Here is a 14030-nt window from a genome sequence, read left to right as displayed (position 1 = left end):
GGTCCTTCATCAGTTGATGGCAACTCAGTATTGTCCATTGTAACATCATTGGACTTGACCTCTGAACTTGGCAGGTTTGTTTTGCAATCAGGTCCTTCACCAGGTGATGGCAACTCAATATTGTCCATTGTAACATCATTGGACTTGACCTCCGAACTTGTAAAGTGTGTTTTGCAATCAGGTCCTTCACCAGGTGATGGCAACTCAGTATTGTCCATTGTAACATCATTGGACTTGACCTCTGAACTTGGCAAGTGTGTTTTGCAATCAGGTCCTTCATCAGGTGATGGCAACTCAATATTGTCCATTGAAACTTCATTGGATTTGACCTCTGAACTTGGCAAGTGTGTTTTGCAATCAGGTCCTTCATCAGGTGATGGCAACTCAGTATTGTCCATTGTAACATCATTGGATTTGACCTCTGAACTTGGAAAGTGTGTTTTGCAATCAGGTCCTTCATCAGGTGATGGCAACTCAATATTGTCCATTGAAACATCATTGGATTTGACCTCTGAACTTGGCAAGTTTTTTTTTGCAATCAGGTCCTTCATCAAGTGATGGCAACTCAGTATTGTCCATTGTAACATCATTAGACTTGACCTCTGAACTTGGCAGGTTTGTTTTGCAATCAGGTCCTTCATCAGGTGATGGCAACTCAATATTGTCCATTGAAACATCATTGGATTTGACCTCTGAACTTGGCAGGTTTGTTTTGCAATCAGGTCCTTCACCAGGTGATGGCAACTCAATATTGTCCATTGTAACATCATTGGACTTGACCTCTGAATTTGGCAGGTTTGTTTTGCAATCAGGTCCTTCACCAGGTGATGGCAACTCAATATTGTCCATTGTAACATCATTAGACTTGACCTCTGAACTTGGCAAGTGTGTTTTGCAATCAGGTCCTTCATCAGGTGATGGCAACTCAGTATTGTCCATTGTAACATCATTGGACTTGACCTCTGAACTTGGCAGGTTTGTTTTGCAATCAGGTCCTTCACCAGGTGATGGCAACTCAATATTGTCCATTGAAACATCATTGGATTTGACCTCTGAACTTGGCAAGTGTGTTTTGCAATCAGGTCCTTCATCAGTTGATTGCAACTCAATATTGTCCATTGTAACATCATTGGACTTTGACCTCTGAACTTGGCAAGAGTATTTTGCAATCAGGTTTTTCATCAGGTGATGACAACTCAATATTGTCCATTGTAACAACATTGGACTTGATCTCTGAACTTGGAAAGTATGTTTGCCAATCAGGTCCTTCATCAGGTGATTGTTTCTTTATATTCTGCAATGTTACATCATTTGAGGATTTGGCTCTTTTGGTATGAGTTCCAGCTACAGCAGATAGCTACCAAGTAAAGAACAAAATCACTGTTTTGAAGTTAAATAAGAAATACTACTGGTATGTGTATAATACTCTTATATCTGGTCGTTAATATTCCCATCTTTTTTTGCTCATAAATATTTGGTCTTTCCATTTTGGGCATGTAACACTCAAGTCATTGCAACGGCCAATCAGTTTAGAATCGAGTGAAGTAATTGACTTCTATGACATCAAAATCATGATCACATGATTATGCAGCGTAAGCAAGCCCTTTGACATGCAAATAGCTTTCTTTATTGGTTTAGCGTGATCTGGTCCGGGGTACTAGACTGTATGTCTGACAGCGAATGAGGAAAACACCATGGTACATGTAGCTGCAACCAGACTACATGTATTACTTGTTGTCTTCAGATGCCAGGGATTACATAGACCATTAAGTATGACAAGTACACTATAGAAAAAAAATTAAACAGAGCAGCAACTACTGCAGTAAGTAGGGTACACAAATCATTAGATAATTAATATCATATCATAAACATGCTCATTTCAGACAGCCTTGATAGTATTTACAGGCTAAGGGGTCATATGTGACTTGTGGGAGGGGGAATAAATATTACCTTAGGATTTTCCCATGGTAGATTATTGATTCCATAATCATAAAGAACCTCTTGTCCAGGTTTGATAAGTTTGTTGAAAACAGGCATAATGTTGGCTGTTCATGATCATTCACAATCACTTTCATCTTAGCATTCACTTCATTCTTTCTACCATGATTAACAAGTCGACCCAACATCCTCTCATGTGAACCTGGTTCCTGAGTTGCATCAATGCTGTAAATAAGAAAACAATGATGTCATACGTGTAGTATACATACACATCCATGTACCAGCTGGTGGCATATCTCACCATCTGCAAAGAGACTGTCAAGACTGACATCTAAAATGTGACTCAATTTCAATATTAGCGTATTTCCTTGTTTTACAGTTTCAACACATTTGACTCAATTTCAATATTAGCATATTTCCTTGTGTTACAGTTTCAACACATTTGACTATCATAATAAATACTTTTTTCTAAATTAGGAGATTTCGCACATCCCAAATTTGGGATATGCAATATACACCCAGAAGGAGGCGGCTGTTTCCCTCCTTACCTAGTTGTACTTGCATGGTAACTATATTATTGAATTTGACTAGCATTTGTAACCTTTTTTACTTCTAAGGGCAATGTGTTGCTCCCATTTAACAAATAAAAGTGCAACAATGTTAGCACAGGTTAAAAGTATACAGTCACCTGTAATCTAAATATGCCTATATATGGTCAAGGGGGCATTCCTTGGTATTCAAAATGCCCATGTAAGGGCGCTGATTTTAAAAAGCAGCTATCCGCTTAAACTCTGTAATTGGTTAGATTTTCTCTTTCCATGGTAACTGTTTCAAAATTGGAACAGGTGACCGTATACCTTTAAGGTGGAGCTGCATGTTGTCAACACAGTTTTTTTTCAAAGCAACATTTCTCATCAAAGATGACAAGGAAACCCCCTCATACTATATATTTTCAAAAAGCAGAGACTCTAAAGTTTAGTATGATAGAAGTAGTTTACTCGTAGAATGAAGTGGGTGTATATTTGGGGTAAAAAACCTTAATTTTGGTATTAATGATAAAAATTAATTTAAGTAAAAAACTTGACACTATTTTCTGAAATGTAATATTTCATTAGAAAGAAGAGTATATGTATAAAAAAATGACTTTTTTGTTTTGCATTAATTATCCTCATTCTAAAATGGCAAGGGTTGAAAGACTGACACTAAAACAAGTGATTAAAATCATGATTAGCAAAATTAAAATGCCTCTTATTGAAAATGTAAGATCTTTGTTGCCAAACAAAATAGTCGTTTTGTTATGTAGCCTTTAAAGAACATAATGTAAAATTTCAGAAAATTTGATCCAGCCAGAGTGGAGTTAAATTCTTTGGAATTTTTGAAATTGGGAGGAAAAAGAAGCCAGGAAATCAGGAGATTTGCATACATTTGCATAAATTGACACTTCCGTATCATGTAACTTACAACTGCTTGACAAGCTAAAGGGTGAACCCTACCAATATGTTAATCTTGGGTTAGCAAATTAATTAAAATTGAATGAATATTTGCGAAAAGTGATTTTGAGCAAAATATGCTGTGTTGGGTGCAGCGCCCCCTTAAGTGCTTTTGAAGTTTAAATTCTTAAGCAGTAGTCCATTTTGAACACAAGCTTTTAACTTTGTTGGTCAGTAGTGAAAATTACTGCAGCACAAGCTGACATTTTCCGGTAATTTGAAGGAAAGCTTACTTAAAAAAAAATACCGCAATTATATGGTGTCGCTCACATTTGATCAGAATTGGTATACATACCAGTATGCGTACCAAAGATCAACAATAAATGTTGTTTCTATCTGTTCAGTGCAGGAAAATTCTATGTTGATGTTATGACAATGATTTCTGCACAGTACAACCAGAAAAACAACAAGAAGTATTTAAACCAGAAAAACAAGAATGACGAAAGTTGGACATACTGCTACAGAGAAATAGATGTTTTGATCAAAAAAAGGCAAAAATTGTCCTAAAACACAAATATTGAAATTTCACCACATTTTTTGCAAACAGCTTCTAAGCTTGTAAAAAGATGATATGCAACATTTCGAGAAATCTATCGGCAATATAAATCCTAGGCCATATGTACATGTATGTTGTAGTTACAGAACGCAATCTTATTTGCGCTAGTGATATGGATGCACATTTGCAGAATTTCCCTTTTTCTTACCTCATTTGCACATTTTTGACGCTGACGTGTTCATTTGAACAACGCATATCTCAACCTCTGCGTCTACCTGTACACCAAATACTGATATGGTAGCTTAGGTGGTATTGGAGCTTTTGCGTGTGATGGACATTCATCTGCACATACACACCCACATACATACAGACAGACATACAGACGCCACCGACTCACCAAATAAGCTCTCTTTGGTATTTATATACATACCAACTATGAGCTTAAAAGAGAAAGACACATGCAACACATACACCAAATAAATTGATGAGGATGTAACTATTAAACAACACCTACACTGCTTTTATATGTTGAACATATCATTGAGAAATATCAATGTCTAATTGGTTTCCTGATTGCAACAAACTTAAGTGGAAGTACATGCCATGTTGACAGTAAGCACTTTTTGTTTCTGATAAAATTTAAAAGCATTTGACGTATTTGTCTTAGATAAGATATTAGTTTGTTGGTGTTAAATTTTAGTTGGTTTTAAATTTTAGATGGTGTTAAATTAATAAACGTGAGGACACACTATGCCATCTATCTATCAGTATGGCAACAAAATGGGTTCTCTTAGATAGAACAGCCAGCGTTACTCCCACCATAATTTTTTCACAATAATGTTTATTCTACCTGAGATCTTACTGCCATACAGAGAGGCTCTAAATAGAATATATAGCAATGTAAACGTTTCACTTGAAAGTTTACATTGTTGTAGAGATAATCACAATGACTGAAAACTTCATTTGAACAATCTCACATCTATAGTGCACATCCCATCTACACATCACTGAGGTAACTGCTCAAGTTTTCAGGCCTTTACTACTGACAGACAGACAGACAGAAAAAAGTGCGACCAAATTGACTACACGCAGACCTTTTCAACCAATACGAATATCCTCCCGGCCATTATATATACACATAGCTTGGGAGCATAAAAATCTCATTTCTGTCACCTGAAATGAGATTTTTATGCTCACAAGATATGTGTTATTCTGTCATCCCTAGTGACCTATATACCAAAATATGAAAGCTGTCTGGCTACAACTTTCACAAAACAAAACATTTTGCCCCAAAATTATATTACCTCATATTTGCCTACTTCAGCACAATTTCAGCATTCTCATTGAGGTCACCCCTGTGCAAATGTCAAATATCAAAGCTGTTTGAAGAATGGTTTTGAAGACTTTTTAAGATTTTTGCAACAAAAAATGACAAAAATTGTCTAAGAAATACAGTTTCATCTATTGCATCTGATTGGCGGGTATGGAGAAGACTTTTTTACCAAATATGGCATTCCCCTTCTTGATCTATTTTAAATATTTTTGAGGCATACGCATACATAAAAAGAAAAAAAATCCAGCCATTTACCCATCATGCATATACACTTCAAATATCAAGTCCATAGGTATTTTGGTCCTCAAAATATTAAATTGAGTAGACATCCCCACACACTGACATACATACATACATAATACATAAATACACACACACACAATACATACATACATACATACATACATACATACATACATACACACACATACATACATACATACATACATACATACATACATACATACATACATACATACATATATGTACATACACACATATACCCCCGGTAGATGGGTGCTTACCTATTCCAGAAGCTTCTATATAATGGTCAATTATGACTAAAAAATTCAAAAATTATGTCACTCTTTTGATGGGACCAATATTGTCTCAGTCAGTGTATAGTGTAGGGAGGCAGTCAATACAAGAAAATTATCATATCTTGAGAGATATGTTGTCATCATGTATGTTCCGCAGGTTGTCAGTTTCATGTGGTGAAACTATTTGTAAGGCTCATATTTGACTTCTGAAACTTAATTATACCCACTCTTGGATCACTGTATGCAACCTCCATGCCAAAAAGAGCAATTTTTCCAAACTTCTCCAAACAAATCACCTAGTAGAGTTCTTGTGACTGATACATTTACTCATTTCCCCTTGATATTTGGTAGTTCGGAATGCACACACTACAAGTTGATATTTTGGACTGAAAATAATTCACTGATAACAATGAACAATATTTACCATGATAAATCATACCCTATGCATGACTATCACTCCTGTGTAAGGGAAGTCAGCTTCAAAATGCTCACAATATTTTTTTTCTTAAGCAACACAACCTGAAATTTAGTAAAGGCAATGACTCAGAACTTAGCTACTTCAATACAAATTTTTGACACAATAAATACAACTTATAATTACTATAAATTAGATTGTTCATGTACATACCAGAAATCCTTATTCTTGAACTTAAAAAAAATATCGATATACACTGAACGTGTCTCTCCTTCCCTTTCGTTCCCATCTTCTCCCGATATAGTTCACCTGAATATTCCATTAAAAACTCTCCAGCTTTAATCGATATAACATCAAAGACACCTCTTCCTACAATGAAATAAAAATAGCAAAGAGTATTTCTAAAGTGCTCTACTGTAACAAAGTACTGTACTATCATGGTGTTGCTTTGTACTACATATGAACCTAGTTTACATTAATTAAGAACTATTGCAGGATATATACAGTTCATACTGGTCTGCATAACTGATAATTGACATCTTCACAGATCACAAATATGCCTGATGTCTAATCAATTCATAAATTAAGAATCATAGATTTAATCTCAGAAGTTATGGTAGGTACTGTGAGTTTTTTTAGTATTTTTATTCTTTATCAAAGTACACTTTCAATTTCAAATCCATGAAGCATGGTGAAATGCACAATGTTCAGCTTATCAACACAGCCTACATATATATATATATATATATAATATATATATATATATATATATATATATATATATATATATATATATATTATATATATATATATATATTATATATATATATATATATATATATATATATATATATATATATATAGTCGCATTGTTGTTGTTGAAAATTGAATTCAAGCTGGACAAGAATTTATTTGTAAACAATAGCAATGATCATTACCCATCCATCGGCTGTGTTGACAAGTAGAATACTTGACACTTCATCATTCCTCAGGGATTTGAACACTAAAATGATTGACTAAATGTAGAAAGGAATCTTGGATGGTGATTTTTTGTCAGATTTTTGTTTTTCTGACAATTGGGTTTCTCATAAAGACTGCTAACTTAAGAAACTTTATAGAATTTAACATTTTTAAAATGAATATTGGTACTTCTTCTACATCTGCCATTGAGAACAAAAGAAATTTGCTGTCGCTGAAAACATGTTAGGGCCGGCTGACACTTTTTTGGCAGGTTCGAGGTATCCCAACTAGCATGTTTCTGTAGCCTCTGCACATTCACTGTGGTCAGTTTCAAGGGACCCGCGAACCACCATTTCTGTCTACTGCACTAAGCACTGTAAAATAAATACCTGCAGAATCACACTCTAATTTTCATTTTCAACTAAAATCGTTTAACGAAATAAGAGGGAATATACCTAGTGATAATTTTCTTGAAAAATCCTTTAAGATTCAATGAATACACATGGGTTGAATTTCGGTCAATCTACCTATCATCTGGTAGAGGTACCAAATAATAGTATGCTACAGCCAAACTATGCCTTGCTGCCTTAAACCTTCTTTGTAATAGCAACCCATTTGCAATACTGAGCATACAAATGTACAAATTTTATGCCCTCACTTTGTTAGCATAAACCAGTTTACACAAAGACACTAACACAATGTCAACCAGTTAATGTCTTCACTTTGCTATGTAAACCAGTTTTCTAAAGAACACCAGCTGTGTTATCATTGAAACCTTCACTTTGCTATGAAAACCAGTTTACTTACAAAACTGAACGCATGTTTTAATGCCTTCACTTTGTAGCATAAACCAGTTCACATGACACATCACACAAGACAGGTCAGTTCCTGTGGTGGAGTGGGATGGGGTTGGGTTCTTCACGAAACTATCTATTTTATTCTATTTTATTTCATATTTTTCATTTATTTTATAAGTGATATTTAAAATACAGATTTTGACTCCAAAATGACTGCTTTCTTTATTATCTACTGGTCCCCATTTCTTTCAATTGCTCTACAAACTGGCTACTCACCTTTAACCTTTTGAGCGCCAAAGTCACTTTTATCACCCTTATAAAATATACCTACCAAGTCAATTTTTGTTACATTTTTGCAAAAAATGTTGATTGTTGCCAATGTAATGTTGAGTTCATTTGCTCCAAAATTATCATGAAAATTACAGAAAAGTTCATCAAAACTTGTAAAATATGTTGCAGTAAAATTTTGGTGGAAAAAAATACAGCACTCACAGGGTCTATATTGATCAAGTCAACACTACTGTCAGTTGAAATAGATAAAACAATTAACAAATAAAATAAAAGAAAATAAACAGATGCATTAAGAACCTCACCATCCCAAGGACTGACCCTGTTTACATCTACCATCACAAATCATCCTCTTCCTGCATGGGGGTGCTTGCAGTAGAGTTCCATTCTGTACACCCTATGTTATATTGTCTATTCATAAATCTGTAATGATGTATTTGATTTGTAGATCATAATGTCATACTTATCAGCAGAGTAATATATCATGATTTACATATTCAAATACCACACATGTAAAAGTGAATCTCACTCATCCAATAAGACCCTGCTTATGTGTAAGATACAACCCCCTCTCCCTCCACTAAATTATTTGATTGATTTCTGGAATGATTTAATTTATTGTTGTATAAATTATATCCGGGCAAGTGTACTGTAGGAATGGAATATTACATTTGAAACAAAATTTACTGTTTGACCCTTTTCCTTATCACCTTTGTTAAAATTTTAAATGCAACATAAAGACAAGTTTAGTGATGTTATCCACCTCTATTTTTGTGACTGAACTATCTATCTGACAGGGCAGTCAAAATTGTGTAGGTGTTGTTTGAAATGGAACAATTCTTGCTTGAATAATTTACATAATTTGCTTTAAGTGAGTGTCAATGTTTCTATTTTTGGGTTATATCTGTTTATAACACCCCCCTATCATTTTTACGTACCATAATAGAATCACCTTCATCAATGAATGATATACAATAATGTACTTACTTGTCAGTTATACTGTGAAATTTATTACATTTAATTTACCTTTTTCACGGTTGATTTCACCATGTGAATTACAAGATACAATGAAAGAAACAAGTAGACCAAAGACCCTGTGGATAACCTGTATATAGGGGACTTAATACACCAGTACAAACCTTTAGTTTCTGTTTGCTTCACACAAAACCATCCAGATCGATCCATTTTTTTTCCTAATAAAAGATCTTGCAACTTGTTCAGCAGTCTCTTTTTTATTGCCTGCTCGACTTCTCAGGTTGGATCTGTAAGCTGCCATTGTCTGGAAAAGTGATAAAATAATGATATCATGTAATACTATTCATGCGCATTGTGTTTTTACTCAATATGTGACTGTATTTCATCAAAATCTCAAATTTAGCAAGGACAAGTCACCAAAGATGACGCAGTCGCCACTTGTTAATTTGTGCTTTGAAATACATGGAGATCAGAGACAAGTGTCAAACAAATGAGTGGTAGTGCAGTGCTTTTTGATATTAGCAATAATGTGCTGCTATATTATTGATTTCATCAGGCATTTCACAAATACTGACAAATTATTGCTTTATTTTTCTTTTTGCCACAGTAATGGCTCTCAACACGAAAAAAAACCACTGCTTAGCTGTCATATTGACCTTTTGGATCCTACTGCAGAACAAATTTATGTGAATGACCGTACAGTAAAGTCAGTTTACCAGACAATGAGAACGTCATTGTGCCATGTTTAATTTGAAACTAGTTGAGGCATGTTGACTTACCCTTAGTCAGTGGGCTTAATTATGCAGTATTTCTCGCAATTCAGGATATCATGGGAAATGAACATGTTTATGTTTTTTATGAGTGTGACTGCATAAGTCGTTAGTAGTCTGGCATACACAATCACTCATGGATAAGCCATGGGTGATTGTGTATGCCAGACAAACCTGTAAAGCTTGCCGACTTTGAAGAATTATATTCATGCTGACTAAAACCATGCAAATCAAGATTTTTACAGCCAAACATTGAAACTTTGTTGATTGAATAATAAATGTGTTGAACAGTCACCACTTGAATTTTCCAAAATCTATATTTCCACTTTGTATAAATAGTGTCATTTGCTTTCCATGTGTGCCTACATCTGCCTCGCAAATGTAGTTGCACATTGACAAACCGCGAACGCCACAGTGACATCAGCTAAAAACTGAATCCAATGATGAACTGTTATAGATGTTACAATGCCCATGAGAATCCATTTACACAGCAAGGTTATAAACGTACATAACATCCGTAAGTCAGCGAGGATTTGAATTAGACAAGATGACCTATATCAATAATAAAACACTGACAACCTGATAATGCACTCACAATGCAATGATGGAACAATTTCAATAATTTGATAACTAGAAAACACTTGTGTTTGCATGCTTACCTAGAAACAATTCTGACAAGTTTTCTCTATATATGAAAGTTGGCGCTTCAATGTTCTCCACTTAAGAAATTGGTATGAAGTGGGTCTCTGTCAATGATGTAATTAAAGTCCTTTGCGCAAATTCCTTGTTTACAAGTTCAGGAGAATCACTCTGAGATTGTTCTTCTGATGAATCATACTGGGTTGGTTCTGATGAAGAATCAAACTGGGGTGGTTCCGATGTTGAGATAAACTGGGGTGGTTCCGATGTTGAATCAAACTGGGGTGTTCTGATTTTGAATCAAACTGGGGTGGTTCCAATGTTGAAGTAGACTGCAAATTTCCTGGTGACTTTCCAAGTCTTCTCTTTCTTTTTCTCCTAAGCTTACTGCGTCTCTTCACTGCTTCTTTGTTTCTCTTTCTCATACCTAAAAATTATTGTCATTAGATTCGTGGGGAATATGCAAATTTAATATCATTATTCACGTTAACATTTAGTCCTGTATCCCTTTTCCTGCCAGACAGTATCAATTCCCCATCAGCAAAGTCAGTGAAAAAGTGGCATTGCTCAGCCAAAACATGAAGTATTTCATCAACATGGCTTGGTATTTCAGGGATGTAGAAATTTTTTGTCACAGCAGGAAAATTATGGTTGATAGCTGGAAATGTCCGTAATGCGACCGTGAAGAGGTCGTGGGTGTCCCCCTCCCATGGTGCGGATTTTTTTTTTATTCTGAAGTCTCCAGAATGGCTCTCCTGGACCCATTTTAAGAATTTTTGGTCAAATCTTGCACACTTTTACATCATGTATGATGTAACAAGGTTGGACAGTCAGGCAATCTCTCTTCAGGTATTTTTATTTGTGAACATTTAACATTTATGATTTGTATATTCTCGTTTTTTCGATGTACACTGGCCACCATAAACTGGTAACTTCATCAAAGCCCAATTTTCTGTTCAATAGACACGGGTGAAAACACTTTAAATTTACTTGTAGAATTGTCCCCATATTTGTTGTATGTCGGAATTGAAGAACAGCAGCTTTTGCTGCACAAATAGAAATTATGGAGTCTGATTTTTCGCTCATTGTTGCCATCGAATACATTGCTAAACACAGCAAGGATTTCTTTCTCATCGTCGCCCTGAGATAACACGTACTGTACATTGTTGTTTGATTCACAACCCGATGACTTGACATTTCTAGTAGCGAAACTTTCACTTGTTTCACCAGTTTCACTTGAACATGGTTCACATTCAGTTGTTTTGATAATACTGGAACACGGCTGGCATTGCACAGCCATGTGGGAATTCGACTTGGTTGTTTTGGTTGCGATTTCCGGAGTAGGACTTGCACTGACACACTGCTAAAGTGCTGGCAGGTTCATCGGTAGATTTTCACTGAGAGTTTGTTTGACCTGTTTATCAGAGAATTACTTGATACTTGGCTGTTTATCACCCGATATTTACGTTCTGGGTGCAATCTCCGCAAAGTTGACATAGGCTTGTCATGCACATACAACTGGGTGACTGCACCTAGTCACAGCCAGGTATGTGACCTGAAAAGCCATCATCACGCCATGTAAACACCAGTATTTAGAATTTCATGTATTGTAGTCAAGGCATATGACCTAAAAGCCGTCATCACGCCATGTAAAAAACCAGTATTTAGAATTTCATGTATTAGAGCCAGGCATGTGACCTCAAAAGCCGTCATCACGCCATGTAAAAACCAGTATTTAGAATTTCATGTATTACAGCCAGGCATGTGACTCAAAAGCGGTCATCACGCCATGTAAAACCAGTATTTAGAATTTCATGTATTACAGCCAGGCATGTGACCTCAAAAGCCGTCATCACGCCATGTAAAAACCAGTATTTAGAATTTCATGTATTAGAGCCAGGCATGTGACCTCAAAAGCGGTCATCACGCCATTTAAAAGCAGTATTAAGAATTTCATGTATTAGAGCCAGGCATGTGACCTCAAAAGCGGTCATCACGCCATGTAAAAATCAGTATTTAGAATTTCATGTATAAGAGTCAGGCATGTGACCTAAAAAGCTGTCATCACGCCATGTAAAAACCAGTATTTAGAATTTCATGTATTTGAGCCAGGCATGTGACCTCAAAAGACGTCATCACGCCATGTAAAAACCAGTATTTAGAATTTCATGTATTACAGCCAGGCATGTGACCTCAAAAGCCGTCATCACGCCATGTAAAAGCAGTATTTAGAATTTCATGTATTACAGCCAGGCATGTGACCGCAAAAGCCGTCATCACGCCATGTAAAAAACAGTATTTAGAATTTCTTTTATTAGAGCCAGGCATGTGACCTCAAAAGCGGTCATCACGCCCTGTAAAAACCAGTATTTAGAATTTCATGTATTAGAGCCAGGCATGTGACCTCAAAAGCGGTCATCACGCCATGTAAAAACCAGTATTTAGAATTTCATGTATTAGAGCCAGGCATGTGACCTCAAAAGCCGTCATCACGCCATGTAAAAACCAGTATTTAGAATTTCATGTATTTGAGCCAGGCATGTGACCTCAAAAGCCGTCATCACGCCATGTAAAAACCAGTATTTAGAATTTCATGTATTACAGCCAGGCATGTGACCTCAAAAGCCGTCATCACGCCATGTAAAAACCAGTATTTAGAATTTCATGTATTACAGCCAGGCATGTGACCTCAAAAGCCGTCATCACGCCATGTAAAAACCAGTATTTAGAATTTCATGTATTACAGCCAGGCATGTGACCTCAAACGCCGTCATCACGCCATGTAAACACCAGTATTTAGAATTTCATGTATTAGAGTCAGGCATGTGACCTCAAAAGCCGTCATCACGCCGTGTAAATACCAGTATTTAGAATTTCATGTATTTGAGCCAGGCATGTGACCTAAATAGCCGTCATCACGCCATGTAAAAGCAGTATTTAGAATTTCATGTATTACAGCCAGCATGTGACCTCAAAAGCCGTCATCACGCCATGTAAAACCAGTATTTAGAATTTCATGTATTACAGCCAGGCATGTGACCTGAAAAGCTGTCATCACGCCATGTAAAAACCAGTATTTGCATAAAATACGCAGGATTTTGCGTTAACGGAAACACTGACAATCCGAAATGTCATTATGATTGTAGTCAAAATTCTGTTTTCAGTCACTTCATGGACATTGCACTTAGGCACAAGTACAGTTGTATCAAAAAACATACAAACAAAACACATTGAAAATTTGTATCATTTGCCGACACCTGTCCATTGTTCACTGCAGGTCCCATACAGTCGAGTTTTTTCATGTCGTCTACGCTGCTGAAGATTACATGTATTAGATCATGATAGAAATGCTTTACCATAAGTTTCTTGTTGATGAGCTTAAGTATCTGG

At 35.9% G+C, this 14030-nt stretch overlaps 1 protein-coding gene across 1 annotated transcript; it reads right to left on the bottom strand.

Moving 5' to 3' along the window:
* Positions 1-425: 425 nt before the first annotated feature.
* Positions 426-6580, bottom strand: LOC139147771 (melanoma-associated antigen E1-like). The gene is made up of 3 exons (XM_070718970.1): positions 6425-6580; positions 1951-2163; positions 426-1357 (listed from the first exon to the last, which is right to left on the bottom strand). The coding sequence occupies exon 3, from the start codon at positions 1270-1272 to the stop codon at positions 496-498; it is 777 nt and encodes a 258-aa protein (XP_070575071.1). The 5' UTR covers positions 1273-1357; positions 1951-2163; positions 6425-6580; the 3' UTR covers positions 426-495.
* Positions 6581-14030: the final 7450 nt, after the last annotated feature.

The sequence above is a fragment of the Ptychodera flava genome, chromosome 2, assembly GCF_041260155.1.
Source record: "Ptychodera flava strain L36383 chromosome 2, AS_Pfla_20210202, whole genome shotgun sequence".
Classification (NCBI taxonomy): domain Eukaryota; kingdom Metazoa; phylum Hemichordata; class Enteropneusta; family Ptychoderidae; genus Ptychodera; species Ptychodera flava.
Note: the sequence above shows the minus strand (reverse complement) of the source record. Positions and strands in the feature narration are given on the sequence as shown.

Excerpts from the sequence above, each read along its gene's own strand:
- LOC139147771 (XM_070718970.1), bottom strand. The coding sequence starts at position 1,272 with ATGAAGGACCTGATTGGCAAACATACTTTCCAAGTTCAGAGATCAAGT.